This window comes from Astatotilapia calliptera, chromosome 10 (genome assembly GCF_900246225.1).
Source record: "Astatotilapia calliptera chromosome 10, fAstCal1.2, whole genome shotgun sequence".
NCBI lineage: Eukaryota > Metazoa > Chordata > Actinopteri > Cichliformes > Cichlidae > Astatotilapia > Astatotilapia calliptera.
Window position 1 is genome coordinate 25,081,025 of NC_039311.1, and position 21,507 is coordinate 25,102,531.

General features: G+C 38.0%; 1 protein-coding gene across 2 annotated transcripts; it reads left to right on the forward strand.

Moving 5' to 3' along the window:
• The first annotated feature begins 1,679 nt into the window (after positions 1 to 1,679).
• pou2f3 (POU class 2 homeobox 3) lies at positions 1,680 to 20,972 on the forward strand. 2 transcript variants are annotated; one of them, XM_026183236.1, is made up of 13 exons: positions 1,680 to 1,796; positions 2,120 to 2,176; positions 7,316 to 7,344; positions 8,856 to 8,957; positions 10,078 to 10,183; positions 10,774 to 10,862; positions 13,218 to 13,424; positions 14,909 to 15,050; positions 16,051 to 16,184; positions 16,860 to 17,024; positions 17,304 to 17,346; positions 17,453 to 17,567; positions 18,891 to 20,972. In XM_026183236.1, the coding sequence occupies exons 2-13, from the start codon at positions 2,128 to 2,130 to the stop codon at positions 18,931 to 18,933; spliced, it is 1,224 nt and encodes a 407-aa protein (XP_026039021.1). In that variant the 5' UTR covers positions 1,680 to 1,796; positions 2,120 to 2,127; the 3' UTR covers positions 18,934 to 20,972. The 2 variants fall into 2 exon arrangements, with proteins under 2 accessions (XP_026039021.1, XP_026039022.1); XM_026183237.1 differs by having other exon boundaries at positions 13,248 to 13,424.
• The last annotated feature ends 535 nt before the right edge of the window (positions 20,973 to 21,507 follow it).

Consider the following 21,507-nt stretch of genomic DNA (forward strand, 5'->3'; position numbering starts at 1 on the left):
AGTGAAACACGGTGGGAGGAGTCCAGTGGGTGGAAGGAATCATAAAGAAAGAAAGACGTGAAGAATTGAAAGAAAATGTCAATCAGTCCACAATAAAAAAAACTGAGTCTGGGTCATCACTTTGTCTTCCAACACAACAACAACCCATGCATACGTCGATGGAAGAAGTGCCTCCAGAAAACCAAAAAGAATAACTCACTAGCCTGCACAAAGCCCTGACCTGCATCCCATTAAAAATCTGTGAGGTGAACTAAAGACCAAGCACCATGCCAGATCACCAAACCCAGAGGACCTTCAGAGATTCATCAGCGAAGTGTGAGCTGGGATTGCTGAGGAGACGTGTGTGAGACTTATCCAGCAACAAGGATACATAACTGACACTTAGCATCAGGAGGCCTAATGATTTTTGACCCTGGTAGTTTTTGATTTTTGTAAACGAATTTTGTCTCTGTGCAAAGTAAAAAACATAAGCATCTAAAATAAAACTATGAAAATTTCATTTTTATTTTATTTCATTCAGCCTAAAAATGATTTTTTCTTCTGCATCCAGTAGAAAAGAAGGTAACCCTTCACCATCTCTTAAGTTGTTGGGAGACTTCCCATGATGCACTGAGTGTTTATCCTCCACTCCTCTCTTTTCCTTCCGTGTTCCTTCCTCTTGTCTTTCAGCTATTTGTCTGTCCCTTCCTGAGCATGGTACTTGAGGTCTTGTCCTGCTGAAAAGGAGTTCTTCCTGCTCACTATTGTGCTATACCACATTACATGTAAATAGATGTACTTTCTTTTCATAACTTGGGATGTTCCTAACTTTCATGTAGTACTGTAAATATAAACTTAGGATAAATAAATGACTAAAATGTTGGATGTCTCAAATAACCTTAAAAACACTCTATATTTTCCAGCTAGTGGCAAGGCGATATGCCACAGTCACCTTTGTCTCTAGCCCTGCACTTTTTAATTCACACGAATCTTGTTTCTCACCTAGCGCCTAGGACCCCTTCAGATGTAAACACAGCTCCAAGCTGCCCAGCTCCTAATCCTCACAGCTGCTAACTACTGTGCAGGCCCTGCAGCCTTGAACTGTTCCCATTATCTCAACATATTTTAATGTTCTTTGAATTTCAGCTCCTTGACTGACTCATTTTTAAAAGGGTGTCATTTATTCTCTTATTTCAGTTTTGATTTGGTGAATTATTTGTTGGAGGGCTTTCAAATCTCACTCTGGAGTAGTGACAGGGTCAGTGAAATTTATTGCATTTCAGTACTCTCCCAAATGTCTCTTGTCCATGGAGCCTTGGCATATTTTGTTTCTATCTTATAGTTTTGCAGCTGTTATAGATTACATTTGTTTTTTTCAGCATGATTCAATTTTTAGTATTTGTTGCATGATATGAAAATATTTTTTTTCTCAAGACAGCCAAGTTAATACCTTCATGAAGGAATCACACAAATATCACTTAGTTATTCAAAACATACAAGGATAACTCCACATGAGGTTTTGGTACACACATGCACTCACACACACACACACACGCATGCTCTAAAATTTAAAGCAAGCCCATTGTTGTTTTATGCAAAGTGTCTGAAGCTGGATAGGTCGCACAGAGACATATGCAAATCAGCCAGAGTCATCAGCAGGGTGTACTGCTGAGGTGAATGCTTTCCCACTTAGGAAAATCCTGATGAGCAGCAGTAAGAATTACAAAACTTCTTATTCCAACATTCACTTGCTTCCTTTTGAATACTTAGAGAGTGGAGGAGACAGCAACTGGAGCAGCACAGGCTTTTAACTCAAGGTGAGTCACTACTCCAACACCTCTGTTCATCAATGACATTTTAATATCTTTATTTCATTTTAAACGCACGAGTTGAGTTTTAAGAAGCGTTCCTGTGCCGCGTGGTTACGCCATATGGAGATGAGTGTTGTATGGGGCTATCGGCCTTGCTTATGAATATTACAAGTAGGGATCACACAGGAGTGTGTAAAGTTTGTGCGGTGGTGTGGAGGGGAGGGCGCATTAGAATAAACTCAAGATCATTTTCCTGGGTGGCCTGAGTGCTTCATTGTCCTGGTAAAGTTACAATCCTGTAGGAAAATCAGCTATATTTATCATTACAGATATTAAGATGAGCGCAGACACGGCAGAGCACACGGAGGCTCCAGGTGAACAGACGGGTAAGGATATTTTACCTTCTTCATGGTGCACGGATGGAGTTTGGAGTCTAGAAAGCTGTAGTTTTGGCCACTGCAGCTATCTTTGGGGAAAGATAGTGGAAAAGTTACAGGTTTATTTAATCTAATGTTAACATGGCACCAACAGCTTATTAAAATCTCTTTAAATGAAAATATTCTGAAATTTTAGGTACTTTTTATAAAAAGGTGAGGATCTTTAATCTGGCCTTTTAATGTGTGACCTTAAAGTCACACATTAAAAGGCCAGATTGAAAACATAGATGGGTCTATGTTTCATCGTATTCAATAATATGCGGTGCAGAAATGTTTTCTGCTTTTAAAACAAAAAAAATGTCATTCATGCCTCATGCATGTAAAACATTATAAAAGCAACATGCACCTGTCTGGAAAAGGTGTATTTGTGTGGGGAAAATGTGACAGTTGGTTTCGCTTGAGGATGCCCAGAGGCTGAGGATGCCAAGCAGCCACGAAACAAAACCAGGAACCAGCAGCAGCAGAAAATGTGGAACTTTTACTCAGACAATAGCTGTGCGAGAGAAGTGAACAGCTCAGTTTCGTGGAAGTGACAAATGTCTGTACTTTTGCCAACATATGGTCAGGTGCACAGCTGCGTTTGTTTTCCCCACAGAAGATATTTTGATGCAGCTAATCATTTCATTAGTCATGTGATGATCTATTTTAAATGGATGAGTCACCAAATTAGTGACTACACATTGGTGTATCTGCAGATATTTCTATTTGTCTGGATGTTTCGAGTGGATTTTAGCCTCCACTCAAGCGCTCAGAAACTGAGTGTTTTAAGAGGTGCTTCTTCCCAACAAACACAAAAATGGGGACATTTTCTCTGGAAATAAATTGCTGTTGACGGTTTTGACATTGTTTTCAGTGTTGTGGGCAAACAGAAGCCCCATTGAGGTGGAGTGCAGATAGCAATCTCAGAGACAAACCTAAACAAATCAAAAGTATCTGCACGCTAACAGAGATACAACTAGATTTTCTTTTTTTTCCTATGTGAACTTCATAGTCAGGAGAATCAGGATGGGACAAAGTTGCCCTTTCTTAAAGGGCAGAATCCACCACAGACATGTTTGGACTATTGGATGGAAATGCTCTATTTACATTAGGCGCGGGAACACAAGTTTGAGTACAGCTTTCAAGAGGCATCATATACAGCACCTTCTTGCATGCTATGAATTTTCACACAGCTGGACTTCAAACAGACTTCCTACTTGAGAGATGAGATGTTAAAGACTGTTTAAAGCATGATATGGGAATGTGTGCTCTTGTATACAGCTTCGCCTGGCAATGTCTAGAAAAGTTCATCTGTATGTGAAAACTGCTCGCTTTGAGATAAACTAGAAAGCAAAAAAGGCAGAATATGAAGTGTTCTTATCTCAGGAGGATCTGCACCTGCACCTGCTCACTTACTGCAAACCTGTTGCTAAGAAATAATGTTTACCTTCACGCTGGATGCATTCCTTATGTTCAGAGGCGACTTTTATTTTCAGTGCAGGCCTGTGACAGCGAATGCTGTTGCCTGTATCAGATCCAAGTGTGATTAGACAATAGAAGATTGCGGTGAAAGGACAATAACCTCCTCTTTCATGTTTGTACTATTAAACAGGAAATAAAACATTGGTGTTTTTCCCCCCACTTTTCCAATTTAATTAAGCCCATGCTCACTTCATTTAAACTGGGTGCCTCACAGACTTGCAGGATCAGAGAGAGGAATCAGTGGGAGGATGCAGTTTTACAACCACACTCCTCACTGACACAGTTCCAGTAAGGAGTGAACATTATTGCCATTTTCCTTTGTTTATCTTTCTTTAAAACAAAGTCTTCCAGATGTCTGAAATGCTGCTCGTTTTTAACCTTAAATGTCACCCAGTTTCACTGAAAAGCAGCAAGCAAATATAGTTTTCCTGCAAATATCTGATAAAGTATTGACTTTAACAATTTTTTCAGCATCTTTAACTTTAAAAGGACAACTACTGTACATAATCTATATCTTGCAATAACATTCTAGACTATGAAACACAGTGTGCCAGGCATTTTTTTAATGCTAATTTATTGTTAGTTAAAAAATTCTGTACATAGCAGCAACATTTAACACTTGTGTTTTAGCCAGTTTCATTTAAACTGCAGTTGTTCTATGCAGAGAAACAGGCTCATGGGAAACACAGGACTCAGACTTGTTGAAGGACTATTTGGTAACTAGATAAGATTAATAAAGAGAGGAGCCACGAAAACCATAAGAAGAGAGTTGAAGAAATTCTAAGGAAAATGAAAACAGAAAAGCAAAAACGCTACAAGAGCCAGCTTTTACATGGAGTTTACATGGAGCTTGGGTGAGGAGCAAAGGGGCAGGGCAAGGTGAAAAACACTGAAGCTTGACGAATATTTGACCAGGTGTGCCAGGAGGGGGAATTGTGTTTACAAAAATGTATATAAGTCACAGGAATATAAATAATATGATCTTATGCTCTTTGGTCTATAATTGTAAAGGGTTTTTTCATGGGCATGGAGTGTGATTATTTGTTTTTAAATTTATTTAGTTTCAATTTAAAAACATTTTTTAAATTAAGTTTTTTAATTAAGTAGGTAAAGGTGTATTGCATGTGGGCCAATGTGAAGCCACACTTGTCAAAGCAGTTCTAAAAAAAAAAAAAAGGTATATTTGGACTGCAAAAGAAAAAAAGAAAAAATAAGGCACATGTGCATCATTAAAAGGCCTTGAAGCACAAGCCACAGAAGTAATGGATGATCACAGGATCCTTTCCACTGTGAAGAAAAACTGTCAGAACTTCCATCCAATGACACAACGAATCTAAAATGCCAGAGCATCTCTGAAACAGCACTATTGGACAGATGAAAGTACAATCAACATATATCCAAAACATTCAAAATGTGCTTTGCTAAAAAGGTAAAATAATCGTGTGGGTGTATCCAAACATATATGGACCTAACTATATCTCATTAACTATATCTCTCAAATAAGTTAACATGTTCAAAAAGGAGCAGGAAAAGGTTTATTTAATTGCTGTCCTTTCCAACTGTTTGGTAACTAATAATTATAACTTGTCTTTCCTGTTTATGCCCAATGCTATCATAACTCCTTCCCTGCAATTTGCTGACCAGAGCTCCATATTTAGGCTTTTTTGATGCCATGATTTTACAGGGCTTCATTATGGAGACAGTGCAGGTGGAGCAAATTAGTTTGCTGATAGGAAAACAGGGAAAATCAGAGTGACTGATTATTGTTAGAACACTTTGTCCATGCTTCACATGTGAACTTGTGACTATAAGCAGATTTTTAGGTCATTTGGAGAGTTAGGCAACAGCTGATGATACTCAAATATGTATGCTTTTCTTATCTGAAAGACCAAAAATCAACAATGAACACATTCATTAACTGTCAGATATTTAAAATACAACAATAGTTTGTTTCTGTCAACATATTGCCACAAATACTCACCAAAGCATCATGATTTGTGCTATTTGTGCATAAAAATAGTCCCCAAAAGGTGCACTGTGTACTTGTGTTTGAGTAACAGCGCCTGTTTTAGAATATGAAACTGTGAACATGTCACTTATTTTTAAAGCCTTCTCTTCATTTGGGCCAGAGCCAGGGTAGAGAAGTATTTTCAGATGAGCTAACACATCACTGCTTCTGGACCAGCAGATTATTCATAGTGTTAAGAATGTAAGGAGGGAGAGGTGGGAAACCTCTCTCTATATATAATATATCAAATATTTAAATGAGTAGAGTTTATTTTGTCCCATGTGCTCCCTGTGAAGTTTGTAATATCTTAGCTGGATTCTGTTCATTGTTTAAGGACTAACAGATGTAACAGATGAAACTTTTTTTCTTCTTTTAGTGTGCGTGACTTTTTGTGTCAATGCACGGTTTGCAAACATCGAGTATCTATGTGTGTGCGTAGACACAGGCTTCCTGCGCTCACAGCTGATTTGCATGTCTTGGTCATTTCCATACTGGAACCTAGGCTGTGAAGCTGGCTGTGCCATGGGGGAGGAGGTCTGGTTGGGAGTAGGTGACATAGTGATGGTGGTGAGGAGTTATGGGTGTATTTGCATTGTGTGTCTCCAGCAGCTCACTGCCTCTCTTTTCCCCAGTGCGCGCACACACGCAGTGCAGAGGGATAAATTTGACATTCAAATGATGTGAATTTATCCAGCACACCTCTGTGCTCTCCTCCCCTGTGAGATCGCTCTCTGTCCATTTAACATACGTTTAAAAGTGAGTTTTCTTGAAAAGACTTCAGACTTCTGAGCATCTGTGTGAAGAGGGGGCATCTAGATACTTAAACACCATTTAAACCATTTAAATATGGGATAAAATAATGAATATTAAGCAAAAGATTAAAAATAAAAAATCTAAATTAGTTTTCTTTCAATATCATTTAACAAGGTGCCAATTTTATTATCATTAAGTTGGTTGTTTAGTTTAGAAAACTTTAGAAATACAACAAAAACAGTTAAATGCGTACATACATGCTACCAAACTGATTCTTTCAAGTTGTATTGTCTGACTTATGATGTCTTCACACTTGCACTGAAGCCCTAAAGTTTCTTGTGAGAACATAAATATGTGAGGTAGCGGCGTGTACTTTAAACAGTCTTTAATATTCTCACCAGCGTGAGAACATAGCAAGCAGTTGTCCTGTGAGTGTGCAGCAGGTGAGTGAGCGCCACGGTTCCTTCCTGCTGCTCTACCCAGGAACAGGTCTGAAGTGGATGTCACGTCGTGCTGTGTGTCACACGTGAGGAAGGGCAACTGCAGACAATGTCCTGACATTTTTCTTCAACATCTTAAAGTCAAGAAAGTCAAACCTCAAAAGTGATATTTTCTTCAGCAGCAAATTCTCACTTTATAAAAACCTGAAATATCTGATGTTGTTGCATCATAAAAAGCTAACCCTACAGCCTCATACCGATACATTTAACCTAACTCTAAATCTGCTTTTGCTGCATGCAGTACGACTGCCACAGAAACTCCTTTATTTAACAGCATTATTTCACTTTAATTTACAACAAAAGTTTGTCACAAATCAAAGTTTGATTAAGTCTGAATTATTCATTTTTTTCTGTTTTGACTTTCAGAGCGAAACGGAATCGACTTCAGTCGTCAGGTGAGTAGGAGCGCTCACGATATCACTCCCTGTGCTGAAATTTCCACGAACAAGCTCTCTGTTATCAGCAGCATGACTTGTATTGCTTTAAATACAGTAACGGCTTTAAACTACGATGTGTGTGTGAAGCTCACTGGTGCCTTTTAAGGACAAACATGGATCAGATTCACATTATTGACATGCACACATTTACTCAAACAACACATACATATGCTAAACAAATAACTGAAGAGTGCCTGTAACGTCTGACTGAGAGTAGCAGGGAGTGGATAACAAGCATCAAGAGGAAGCAAAGATTAAACTCAATCTCCAGGATCATGATATTGTTATTATTATTACTATACTGCTTTGGATGATTAAGTATTTTCTAATATTTTCATATTAACAGCTGCTCTCTGCAGCACCACAGTCCAGCTTGACATTGTAGGTTTTTAGCATTTTGGGACATATCTTCAGTGGTGAAAAAATAACATTTGCTGTGCTGTTATTGACTTTGTTCCCAAACTCTGTGGTTTGGGAAAAGCAACACTACTTACAGACCCAAGATACAGAGCCAAAAGTCAATAATTTCCCACATTACTGATTCCCAGACTGTTGTCGTCACTTTTTGGAACAAAAGCTGACTGACCTGAGCTTTAGGAGTAGACAGAAGAAATAAAAAATGATTGGTGATTGTTAGTTATTTGAAAATTTCCCTTTTGCTTATTCTTTTAGCAAATGTCACTCAAATGAGTAAATGGTAGATTTAGACATAGATATAGACAGTTTTGGTCTTAAACAAGTTTGCTGATGATAGGAAAACTGTATAACTTTCTGTAACCTTTGACACTCTAAATAACAAGGCTCATTTGCAAAATAAATATCCTACAGGCATGGGAACGGTGCTGAACTGACTAACTTTTTGACAGTTAACATCCTCAGGAAAATCTGCCTGCTCGCCAATGTGAATATTACTGTAATCTCTTTTGAAACAGTCTGCGGCTGTTTGGATACTTCTCCAAATGTTCTCTCTGGTAGAGGAAAACAGGTCTTTCAGTTCTCGAGCTTTCAGGAAGTGCCATCGCTCTCAGGGGTTAGTTAGTGGGGGGTGTGGGGGAGGGGATATTTGCATACTGACTTACCCAAAAGCAGGCAGAGAGAGTCTATCGTTCTTTGTATCGTGTTTAGTTACCAAACTGGTCTTGGCAAAGGTTCACAGGTTTTCTGTTTATGTGGTCTGTCTCTACACCAGTGGTTGCTAAACTTTTTCTAGCAAGGCTTCTTTTTGATTGAAATTATTCACAAACCCAACTTACGTGTTTTTGTTGGCCAGAAACAATTAAATAAAGAATTTAAATTCCGTTAAAATGAGATTAGATGTCAGATTCACTTATGTTCACTCCCATGGTTCCACATGCCTGGTGGCTCTGTGCCACAGGGGTCTCACACAGCTGTATGAGGAACGGTTTTTAATATCCTCATCAGAAGTTAATAGTTCATTGTGTTGTTTGGCTTTGTTTTCCACGTCTTAGATAAAAACAGAGGACATTCATGACTCACCTCATTCAGGCTCCACCGTAAAGACATGCCACCTGACACAGAGCTCTCCAGTGCACGGAGGTCAGCTGACTGGGGTAAGATATAGACTCAGATTTAAAAATGGGAGTGTATTTTATTTTCTTATAGGGCGTACTATAGAGTAACTCTCAGGGAATCAGTGGCATACTCTTATATTAATTTGATTGTTATTGCAGATGCATTCATTTGGAAACAGTTCTGTATTGAGAGTGCAGGAACTTTACTTACCTAGAAAACAACATGTTAACTAACATTATTTTCTGCTTTTACCTTTATTTCATATATTGGATATTTATAAACTAATGAAACCAAAGTGCTATTACAGATTAAACAACCCAACACTGATTGATTAGTACCATCTCAACCAGCTACAGAGGAGAATTGTACTTACATAGTTATGTATCCATTATGGTAACGCAATCTCTGTTTCTAAATGATGTGTAGAGTTTTACTATAAATACAAAAATCTTCAGCTTTAACAGAAACCTTAGAGCGGAGGAAAACTTTAAGAAATGCTAAAATCATTGTGCTCTTAGGTGATTAACTGACAGAAAAATATGTTTTTGTCTTAATACTTCAAATTCCTACTTTTGCATGTATAATTTTAACGATTTTGTATAATTTTTTTAAAAAAAATTTAATTTGTGAACTTTTTGACCAATATTTTGCATTTTAGAAATCTGTAGTCATTATCAAAGTACTTCAGCACATTTTATTGCTTTGGTAATTAGCATTATTCTTTAAATTGTGTTTTTGCTTTTTGTAAGGTAAGTGATAAAATAAGAAATCAAATGCAGTTTTTTTACTACTTCATCTCGTGTTTTATTTTAACACAATCATCAGGAAAAAGCAGCAACAAAAATTTAAATATAAAGTACAAGTAAATTAAAGTTAATTGACTTATTAATTTACTTCCATCCATCCATTCGCTTCCGCTTATCCTTTTCAGGGTCGCGGAGGGCGCTGGAGCCTATCCCAGCTGTCATAGGGCGAGAGGCAGGGTACACCCTGGACAGGTCGCCAGTCTGTCGCAGGGCTAACACATAGGGACAGACAACCATTCGCACTCACATTCACTCGCACATTCACACCTAGTGGCAATTTGGATTATCCAATTAACCTATCCCCACAAGTTGCACTTCTCACTCATTTTTCTTGTGGTGCTTTCTGCTCCAGGAGCTCACATCTCTCCACCCCATGCAGCAGCTGGTTCTGATGCCTCCTTCTCACCTGCCATCTCCCTCCCCCTTCCTGCTCTCCCAGAGTTCCTCCAGTCACCAAGGTGAGGTATCATAAAACATCCAGTCAGATCACAGCTCTAGGAATAGTTAAGACCAGTGCTTTCCTTTCAGGGGTTAAAGGCACCATTACATATTAGAACAGACATTTAATAGACAGCAACTTTGCACACCACATCTACACATCAGCTGGTTAGCTTACAACAAAACAACCTCTTAACGTGTTATAGCTTGTTTTATAGCTTGCTATCAAGCTTGTATAAAAACAGAAGCATAAAACCAAGCCTGCAGGAGAATTTCTTTCGTACCCAGGCAAAGTAAGTTAAACAAATGTCTTAAAGGAATAGTCAAACATTTTAAAAAAATAGGCTTGTTTTTTCTTTAAAATTGTTCAACAGCAAAATACTCTTACAGCTTAAAAGATCGAAAACAGCAAAAGCATCAAGTTTGCTAGCAACCATCATGTGCATTTTAGCTGACTTGTAAGCTTATCCAAAATCTAACAGATGGCTGAAACCAAGAACAGTTTACCTACTTGGCCTTATGTGGACACCTTAGGCTATGTCAAATATTTAAATATAAACACACAGTCACAAACAGTAATATTATTATTCTGTGCTGTTTTTCTTTGCAGCCCTTCTGCAGCAGAACCTGCTATCTCTTCCTAGCCAGAGCCCAACTGGTCTTCTTCAGCATCAGCCTGGTCTGGCTCTGACTCCACAGGTAAGTCCAGAACACTTCCAAGTGTGCTGCACCAGAGGCAGACAATAAGACTACAGGTGTAAAACTGCTTTATTTCTGTGGAAGCACATTTGACAAACAAATGAATTGTGGTTAAGCTTTGGCTAATTTTAGATAACGGACAACTTTGTTGAGGTTTGGGAGACATCGAAGTCATAATACATTTTTAAAAAAAAAAGTTTACATCATCAAATCTGAAAAATGTTTCCACCTCACCTCCTCGGATTTAGCTGATTTTTATTGTTTAGTAACGTCGGTCTGTTGATTGAAGGCATGCAAAATTTTACAATGCCTTCAAAGTTAGGTCCGAAAAATAGAATTTTCCAACAAAGTTCCAAGTCAGAATTTTCATCTGCAACTTGGAGTCCCAACTTGGAAAGTTGTAGCAGCCTCACTAATCTCACATTAATGGTCCAAGATGGTGGCGGTGAATGTAAACATAATAAAACTGCAAAACTTGTAATCTGTCCTTCCTTTGTTGTATATTTGTAACTTGCAAAAAAAAAAAACCATATAAAGAGTGCTGACCAGGATCTGCACATGAACATGGGGCAGCATTGTGTTTAAGCACCAATAAAAAAAACTACTAGTGCTACATAAATTGCTTCAGCTTACTTAGCTGAGTTTAAATATGTCAAATTAATTTATATAGCCATTTTCACAGATGAAATTCGTAAAGTGCGTCACAGTAAAACACAAGAAATAAAAGTATAACATAACTTTACTACTGGAACAACTCAGGAATTACGTCACTCCCACCTCCAACATCCGGTTTCCGAGGTATCTGGAATGTGGAAAAAATAATAAATTAAAAAATTAAAACAATGGTATTCTCCTTTAACACACGCTACCCACGCTCAAGCTATGTCTTCAAAGCTTCAAAGGAAAAAAAACATCTACTTATGACTCTTTGTTTTTTTTACTTGAGATATTTATTGAAAAGTAATCATTTCAATCTATGAAAATCTTCCATTTCCTCCTGCGTGCGCCAGCGCATCACAAACTTCTCCAGCATCTAAACATGTTTGATCCAAGCTGTCATAAAGCAAATGTGAACACCGGTGATGTTTCTCTATTTCACAACCTTAAGTTAGATTTGCATATGTTAAATTAAGGCTATATTAGACATTTACATTGATGCAGAAGGAATCACAGCTGGAAAATGAACCTTTTATCAATATGTAGGTAAAAAGGAGACCTTTCATGTGATATGATCAATTGTTTTGACCAGCCACCTATCAAACAACATGATGACATTTTAAGGATTCATGCCATGAAGCTCCCGGCGCACAGTTTTTGTGCTGATGTTAATGCCAGAGGATGTTCGGAGCTCTGCAGTTACTGAATCAGCAGAGCGTTGGTGACCCAGTGACCCTGCTCTGTAACTTTACGTAGTCGCCACTTGACGGCTGACTTCTGAACGTTTCCACTTTGTAATAGTGCCACTTACAGTTTATCGCAGAATATCTAAGTGGGAGGAAATTTCACAAACTGACTTGTTCCACTGGTGGCATCCTCTTACAGCACCATGATCGAATTCAGTATGCTCTTTAGAACAATACATTATTTCACTATTGAGCTTATTTTGTGTTGTCTTTACCTAACCTTGTATAATCTTCAGGGATAGTGTTGCTTTTAAATTGGGAGAAAAATGAGTCAGTGAATTCACAGCAAGCCAAGTCAAATGTTCTGCATTTTGCACACTCTGTCTAAGGAATCATCCTTAATTTGACCAGTATTTCCAGTAGAGAGGAGACTCTAAATAGTCAGAAATTTGTATACGGGCTTCACATCTTAACCTAAAACAGAGCAAACTAATAATGCACTAAGATACACTGCCAAATGGAGGTTCAGAAAGCAAAAGAAGACAGTTGTTTGATTAAGTCTAGATATATAATAAGGGGGAACAGTTACTACAAAGGATAATCCTCCTTTCTGACTCTTAGAATGATCATATTTTACAAAATGAACATGTTTTATTTATCGTGGCCTGGAAGTAGTTACCAATCACAGAAAGTCATCAGGAAAGTGTTTAATGAGGGTTGCAAAGGACTGTTTTTCCACAGACTTCTCAACAGTCCAAAGTCCATTAAACTCATAGCAACTCCAGAGAAGTCGCCCCCTGCTGGCCATTAAACAGAATGTGAGTTGAAGGCACCTCAGCTGGCTTCACTGTTCAGCCCAGAAAGCGATATCTATGATCCTGCCAGGAAACTAAACAGTAAAAGCTGAAGTTGAAGCTTTTGTCCTGCATATGCATAACAGTCGTTTTTTGTCTCAGTACAGTAAAAACTTGTGTTGTTTTTTTTTTTACCTTACATCACCTGGAAACTGAAGATTTCCCTCTGTGATGTTTCTCTGATCCAGGCTATGGGTCGCTCGGGTCTGGCAGGACCTTCCATGGAGAACCACATGGACATGTCCCACCTGCAGATGCCCAAATACATGTCGGTGCCTCCACAGGAGGAACCTAACGAGCTGGAGGATCTGGAGCAGTTTGCTAAAGCATTCAAACAAAGACGGATCAAACTGGGTTTCACTCAGGTAAATCAGGCCCTATAAAAAGACCTGAAAGACTGTATTCACTCAGTGCATTGACTGTTTTCTCTTTTTATGCTGCAAAAAATATAGAGAAAGTTACACAAGACTCTGGGTGTTGCAACATGCTCATGAAAACCAGATGGTAGTTGTGAGGTTTTGGCCTGTGGTGACCACGCTTAATTTATTCAGTTATGCATCAGAGTCCAGATTTTTTTTAAGACCATGTTTACATAATCTTATAATTAGAAATTAGGAGGCTGGAGCCTATCCTAGCCCATAATCCACCAATCATTCCATGATTTAGGTTTACACTGTATCTAGCTTCACCTTTATCTTTAAGTAATTAGCCTATATCTTACAGATTGGTTACTGCTTTTGCTTGGATACTTAATAATAATAATAATAATAATAATAATAAAAACATATATGGTCACAGTTAAGCAGGTTAAAAAAGAGGGCAAAGAAGGCCACATGTCCACCCTCATGATTTTATAACCACAAGTCATTTGGGAGGGATTCAAGTTCATGTAGATAAACGATAATCAGTTCCAGAAGAGTAAAACAAGACTCTGGCACCACTAAGTGTTTATTCAATATTGCTGGTTTGCTTCAAGGGAATTTCCATAAACCTTGCATGAGAAAATAGAGGGGCGGATGGATCGTTTCTGACAGAGTATTTACAAATTCGCCAGTACACCAGGTCTTGCATAACCCCCTGCAAGTCCTATACAGTTTTATTTATTTATTTTTTATTTAAAAGCTACAACTAATAATTCAGCCAATGCCTCTTTATAGCCTAGTGTTACCTGTTAAATCTCATTAATTGATTTTATAGCCTTATAAAAACAGTTTAAAGAACTTTAAAGAAAAAAGCTACAGATCCAAATGTAATGACCATTTTTCACAGTTTCTAAACCTAACCAAGTAGTTTTTAGTACAAAAATTTAATGACGAAGTTCATAGTGCATAAGTCCAACTAAGAAGTTGTATCTGAATAGTGATGAAACTTATTTAGCAAAGGACAGCGCAAGTGAGAAAGAGATAGAAAAAAATAAGTTAAACAGAGTGCAAAACTCAAAGTCATTAGGGAGGGATTTTAATTTGTTGCAGTGAGCCATGATCAGTTGTGTAGGGGAAAAACTAGTACTTGGCAGTCCTGAGTCTTTTTTTGGTTTTTTTTTGAGAATCTCAAATAGTGCAGAAACCTTCCATGGAAGAATAGTTTGGCAAAGGGATCGTTTCTGCATTGCAGGCCTTGGTTGATCCCTAAATGTAAACAGTTGTAATTAGTAGATAAAGCTATCTAGCAAGTTCCCATGAAAGTCAAAAAAGATGGAAGTTGGGGAAAAAATAAGCAAAACCAATTGTAGGTTGAAATCAAACACAAACGGTGGTCTCATGGCTTAAAAACCACGATTTGCTGATTGAATTGCTTTTGCATGAGAGATCCATCAATGTTTTGTGTTCTGTTGTGTTTGTACTCACAGGGAGATGTTGGCCTTGCAATGGGAAAACTCTACGGGAATGACTTCAGCCAGACCACAATCTCTCGATTTGAGGCCCTGAACCTGAGCTTCAAAAACATGTGCAAACTCAAACCTCTGCTGGAGAAATGGCTGAGCGATGCCGGTACGCAGCAACTCTTATTATGTTTCCTATACTACCATTAAAATTGTAACAAACTATTCTTCCTCATCACAACAAGTTCATATAGTACAGCCACTGCTGATCACAGAAAATCAGGATCTGAAAATCTGCACAGTAAAACAATGTTTAACTGTTAATTATAACTGTTAATCCACCCGTACGTGCAAGCTTTTTAATCAAGACGATATTTGTAATGCTAAAATATAATTATTGCTTTGATTCATGAATCTACTGTTTTAAAAAACAGAAAAATAGTAAATCACAATTCTATTTTTATTTTTATTAAGATGCTAAACTACACTTATTTACCTTCTTCCTTCGTGAATAGAATCATTAGTTTTAGTGGTTGAATGTTATGCTTGATTAATTCGTGACTTCTTAGTGACATCCTCAAATTTGGGTGTGAGTAACATGTAACGTGAGTTTTTTGCCTGTATAAATAGCAATATAATTTTTAGTTTTTAACACATTTTAGTTAGATTTCTAAAATGTGTGTTTTCTAAATCTAAATAAATTGAGCAGTATATTTTTGAGCAATAAATAAATTGTAAAAAATGCAGGATGCTGCATGGAGCAAATGTGGCAAATTAAACTCATGTAAGCAAATTAATGTTTTTGTTTTTTTTTAATTATCAGAAGATTCAATAAATATTCAATTTTCTGGCTATCATTTCGCAGTCCAGGCTTTACAGGGTGAAGCACTATTTTATTTTTGCTATTTATACCTGAATTGGCCCTAATAAAATATGAAACGCCTGATCAGTCATTACATGAGCTAACATGCAGACATAAGAAGTCTGGATTTAACACTAAGGAATGCAGATATGACTGATGTTGTTAATCACACCCGTGGATTTACAAAAATGTCTGCTACAACTAAACCCATCAGATATCATCTTCTCAGAAATGTTGAATATGTAAAATACTAACACTGGGACACAAAATATGTTATAAAATCTAAGAATCTCATTTTTTACATCAGAGAACTCACCTTCTGACTCGATGAGCAATTCCAGCTCTCTGCCGGCCCTGATGGAGGGCTACGGGCGCAAACGGAAAAAGAGGACGAGCATTGAAACCAACATCAAAATGACTCTGGAGAAACGTTTCCTGGATGTAAGACTCATTCATTACTTGTCTTGTTTTCATGGTGAGCATGGTGAAATCCTTTATAACTGAATAAGCGTTACACGTTAATGAATAAAACCTGGAAAAATCTGTCCTGTAGAAGGAGATATCTAAAACTTGGGTTAGTAAAACACAGTATGATGCAAACAAACAACATTGTTATAAGCTCTCCTCTGTTAGAGGACTTGTATTGTGGGAGGGAAGGTAAGAAAAGAGGTACATCGGGAATGTTAAGATGGTGGATGACTGTAGACATGAGCTGGCTGAATCCATGAACACAAAGAAATTAATAGGATAGTCCTGACAGTTGGCCTTCAGCCTCCACTCTTTGTTCCCTCTGCTGCCGTGCAGGCGTTCTAGTTTATGCAAATGTCCAACTACCATTGGCTGCAGTTTTGAGATGGGCCTCTCAGTCAAGAACATCCCCCGTGTGGACCTAACTGTCATCTGCTTTTATATTTGATTTTTATTTACAATTTTATTTTAATTTGATTGAGTTTTAGAATCTTTTTAGTGACGACCAAGTAATTTTCTTTTATCATTGCTTAATACGGTGCTCATTCAATAACCTTGGACACTCATTGTTTGTCAGGCAGATATCAACGTTATGCACCTCCTGTGCAAAATTACAAGGTCAAAATCGTGCATATTTTTGAATTTCAGAACCCTAAGCCCAACTCTGAGGAGATAACCCTGATCTCAGAGCAGCTGTCCATGGAGAAGGAGGTGGTTCGAGTTTGGTTCTGTAACCGTCGCCAGAAGGAGAAGAGGATCTACTGCCCGACATCAACTCTACCTGTCAAGTCTCACACCTACAACTCCAGGATGGTTAGCCACCTGATATATGCTTTCTTTGACTTAGGTGGCAGAGCACTCTTATGTCTGCAGAGAGGAAATGTTTAATTATCTTCAATTATAAAAGTCCAAGTATAGTGTGTAAGTTGTTAGCCACGCAAAGTAAACAGGTCTTAAGTTGGACTTTTCTTTGAGCCAAGCACTTTAAACGCCTCCCAAGAGGATTGGTAGATATATTAGAGGGTTACCTATAACCTGCTCTTTGTAATGCCAGTATGTTTAACCATCCTAACATCCATTTTATTGTTTCAGGCCTCTGCATCCAGGTCCTACAGCCCTCTGGCTTCAGGTGGAGGCAAGTCCCATCCAGCTTCAATAATGTGCCTTTCACTGTCATGTGTATACAGTAATCATCTGTATATGCGTACATGTTAAATAATATTTTAACCTTGTTTTTACAGTTTCTTCAAGTTCATCCCCAAATAGTATGAGCCGTGAGGCATCTCCCAACGGTCTGTCTGCAGCCTCCACCTCTCTAACCTCTCCAGTCAGTGCAGCTTCCTACAGCACGTCAGGGTAAGAAAGAGTCACACAGACATCCCGTTTTTCTGTAAAAGATATTTTTTCCTTCACTCCAGCATCAATATTAGTTTTAGGATGTCAGTTCAGGACGTTGTTACCATGGAGAGAGTGTTTCACAAGCCGTTATCAATAACTGGCTGCTTCACATCTACTCCAAAAACAATGGAAACTGTTTGTTTAACTTTTCCTCAGAAACTGAAAAAATAATTAATTTGCTTAGATATCCAATCCGTCAGCACTTAAATAACGTCTGTCATTTGAAATTTAAATGAGCAGTTTGTAATTTTATTGGCACAAGTTAAATGAGGAGAGTGATGCCACTTCCAATAAAAATAAAACTAAAGCCAATAAGCAGTTAGCTCAGACAAAAAGGGTATTTGAGATGGATTATGTGCAGGAGTTTAACAGATATGAAAAAGTGGCATTGTTGTTTTTGTTTAAGACTTTTCAGCACTCTTTTGCAACACACACAGACGTATTGTCAAAACTCTGATTATTACGCAAGCCTAGGAAGTATTTCCTCATAAATCGGCTGTGTGCCAGGCAGGATATGGACACACCATGAAAGATTCGGGGATGGAACGTAAACTGAAGAACTGCTTTAATGCTGAAGTCTTACAAAAATAAAAAGAAACAATGGCAGAGCAGACAGCCGAGAGAGAGGACGCAACAAAGGGAAATAGGAACACTGAAGTTATAAACACACACGAGGTGACAAGGGGAGTGGATACACACATGACAGCTGAACCTAATTGAGAAAACAAGACAAGGGAAGTAAAATCTAAAACAAGACACTGAGATTCAAGGAATAAAACACAAGCCAAACTGAAGTCATGATGAAAAGCAAAACCTCAGAATATAAATGTAAAGGAACAAACCAGGAAACACTGTAATAAGTGAAATACAAAACTCAAAACAAATAACTCAAAAGGAAGAGTCGGAGACCATGACAGTTTCCTTGTTTGTGTATTAATTTATTCAGTTTATTCTTCAGATGATTTGCTTGTGGAGCTTGATTTTCTGTATCTATATATCTATGTGGAAAAACACTGCGCTTGTAGGTTTTCCCCTTGACTGATGAGCTATTAAGATGAGTTCAGGTTTAAAAATAGGTCCAAAAATGAAGGACAACATATGTATATTTAGAATAGCATGGCTTTCTTTCATTAGTTCTGCTCTTTTTTACATATACAGATTTAAATGCCAATATTAAAAATAAAACTGTGGACCTTTTTTTTTAAAATTTATCAGAATTGTTTCCTGTACTTTTTAAAGACATTTGCCTAAGAGCTTGCGATCTTCCCTCTGGTCTTTCAGGTCATGGTACCGCACATGGAACCATCCCACATATCACCATTGAAAAACTGTATGACATGAAGTTTTTGAAGGTAGTTTTCTTCTAGAAGGATGCATGGAGTCGCTCATTGTCCCGTAACACACATGGTTACAGCTACAGGTGAAAGCTCACACGGACACATGAGACAAAGAAGCGGGAGCAGCACAAGCAGAGGACTGCGTGCCACCACTCTTCTGTCAACACTCACTTCATTGCTCATGCAAGTCCCAACAGCCTTCAGCTGTTTGATTTGTGTTCAAGTGACTCTTTATTCAGTTGCAAATATGAAGAACACACACACAAATCACACACACACAAATATCCTAAACAATGGAGGGAAACGTCCTGTCTGAGCCTGTAACTGCCACCACTTAAAATAATTTATATTGCGCATCAGCCTGTTTATAATGCCATCTTTCTCCTCTCATCTGTTGTTTTTTTAATGTTTATATTGTATTTAGTGTTGATTTCAGGGTGTTTTTAGGGATTTTACAGGTTTCATGTATGTTTGTTAGTGCTGCAACTTACTACTTTTATTCAACACTGTACTCTCGCTGTACCTGAATAAGATCTGGACATGTCACATGAAACGACTTTATTTCAGTTAAAAAACACGTATTAAAACAAACAGAAATGCCATGCCCTGTGTCAAGCTCATTACAGATGAAACTTTGAACCATAATTTGAATTTCATCGTGCCATCTGGCTCTTATCAAAGCTCTGAATGGGCTATTTGCACGGTTCGTTAACAAATCACATATGTGTTAGACACTTTTATGGATATTGAGTTTTATGGCAGATGTGGAGGTTTCTTCAAACCGTTTAGACCCTTTGCGGGCAACTCAGTGAATCCTAGCAGTTACATTACCTACATCCTGAAATAATAACTGATGGGGATTTTTTGTGCCATTTAACACTCAAGTTTTCCAGAGAAATAAACAAATCTCCTTTGTATCATAATTCATACGTAAAAGGCTCTTTTATATTTCAAACAGATTAGTTAGAATAACGAGTGTCTGGATCACACTGCTCTCCATTGTGTCCTATAGCTCTTCTCGAGAATGCCTGCTTCTTTTGCATAACTTTGCAGCTTTGACTGTTCTGCAGGGCATTGCAGAGCACAGTGCGGGAGTTTCTCAGCTGCTAAACTCTGTTGGTTTAGGGCTATATTAAAAAGATACTCAGCTAATGGCTGAGAAACACCATCATTGTGTTTTGCCTCCACACTGTGTTTTGTATTCATTGTGGAGGCAACAGCGGGGGCTACGTGCCCAATCAGATCTGCTTAGAGCTGGCTGATCTCTGCATTAAGCACATACCCAGTTTTAAATGTCGTCTATGCATAACACACTACTTTAACAGCTGCAGTCTGAATGTTTGAACTTGGTTACGACCTGTAAGTGTTTCATACTGACACTTTCTTGTCACTTTCTGTGTTTAGCTAACCTGTCATTTCCTGTTATCGTCAAGTTAAAGAAAATAACTCTAACAAATCACATCAAAGTAGCAAAACTGCCTGCAATGCGCCCTCTGACATGAATCACATCACAGGAAGTACACACAACGCTTATTGCTGGTTTTTGGGGTCTTTGTGGGATTTGTTGACAGTTTGTTGACAGTTGTAAAATATAAAATATCACCAGACCTTTTTTTTTGTTTTGTTTTTAGTTTGGAAGTGGAGCACTTAAGCAAGTGTTGACAGAGTTTCTCTTTATTTTGTAGCTCGTAGCTTGCTCTGTCCTCAGTTCACTTGTGTTTGCCTCTCTGCAGTTTCTGTTTTGAGTGTCCATTGTATATTTTTTGTCCGGGGTTAAAGTTTTGCAGTGGGACCAAACTCCAACTTCAGCCATAAAATGAAAACAGCCACTATATTTACTGTATGTTATGTAACGTTACAGCAGAGTCATGTTTTTACTGATGTAACTGAAGCTACCACTGTAAAGGTGAAAATGGAAACAGTGACGTGTGATCCTCTGAGTCTCAGAGAATCATTTGTATTTACCTCATACTGAATGTTTATTAACATTTATTTACTTTCTTTCAATAAAAAGAGGTTGAACTTCTGTGTTGTTGGGGTATTTTTGTCATGACTGACAGTGTTTCATACCCAGCATTGGCAGTGTGTTCAGGATCGTTGTCATGCTGAAAAATGAAGTTGCTGCCAATCAAATGTTTTCCATATGGTATTACATGGTGGGGGGATCCAAATCTGATTTCATAATCCCATCAATTTTGACAAGATCTCCAATAGCACTGGCAAAGATGTTGCCCAACACTATGGCAGAGCCTCCACCATGTTTCACACTCACTGTGTCTCGACCTCCTCCACACACACTGATGAAGAATTGAACCAAAAGTTTAAAATTTGTAATCATCCTTCCATCAGACAGGTTGCCACTGAGCCCATTTCTGATGAGGCTTCAGTGAAAAGTTGATAGATTAACTGATAAGTGAAAAGTAGACAGTGTCCAAAGAAACACTTTCAAGGATACTTTAGAAATGACATGTCTAGTTTCTTGAACACAAAATATAAAGTGGTGAGGGGTGACTCAAGACTTTTGAACAGTTTATTTTTATAATTAATTACCAAAAAACAAA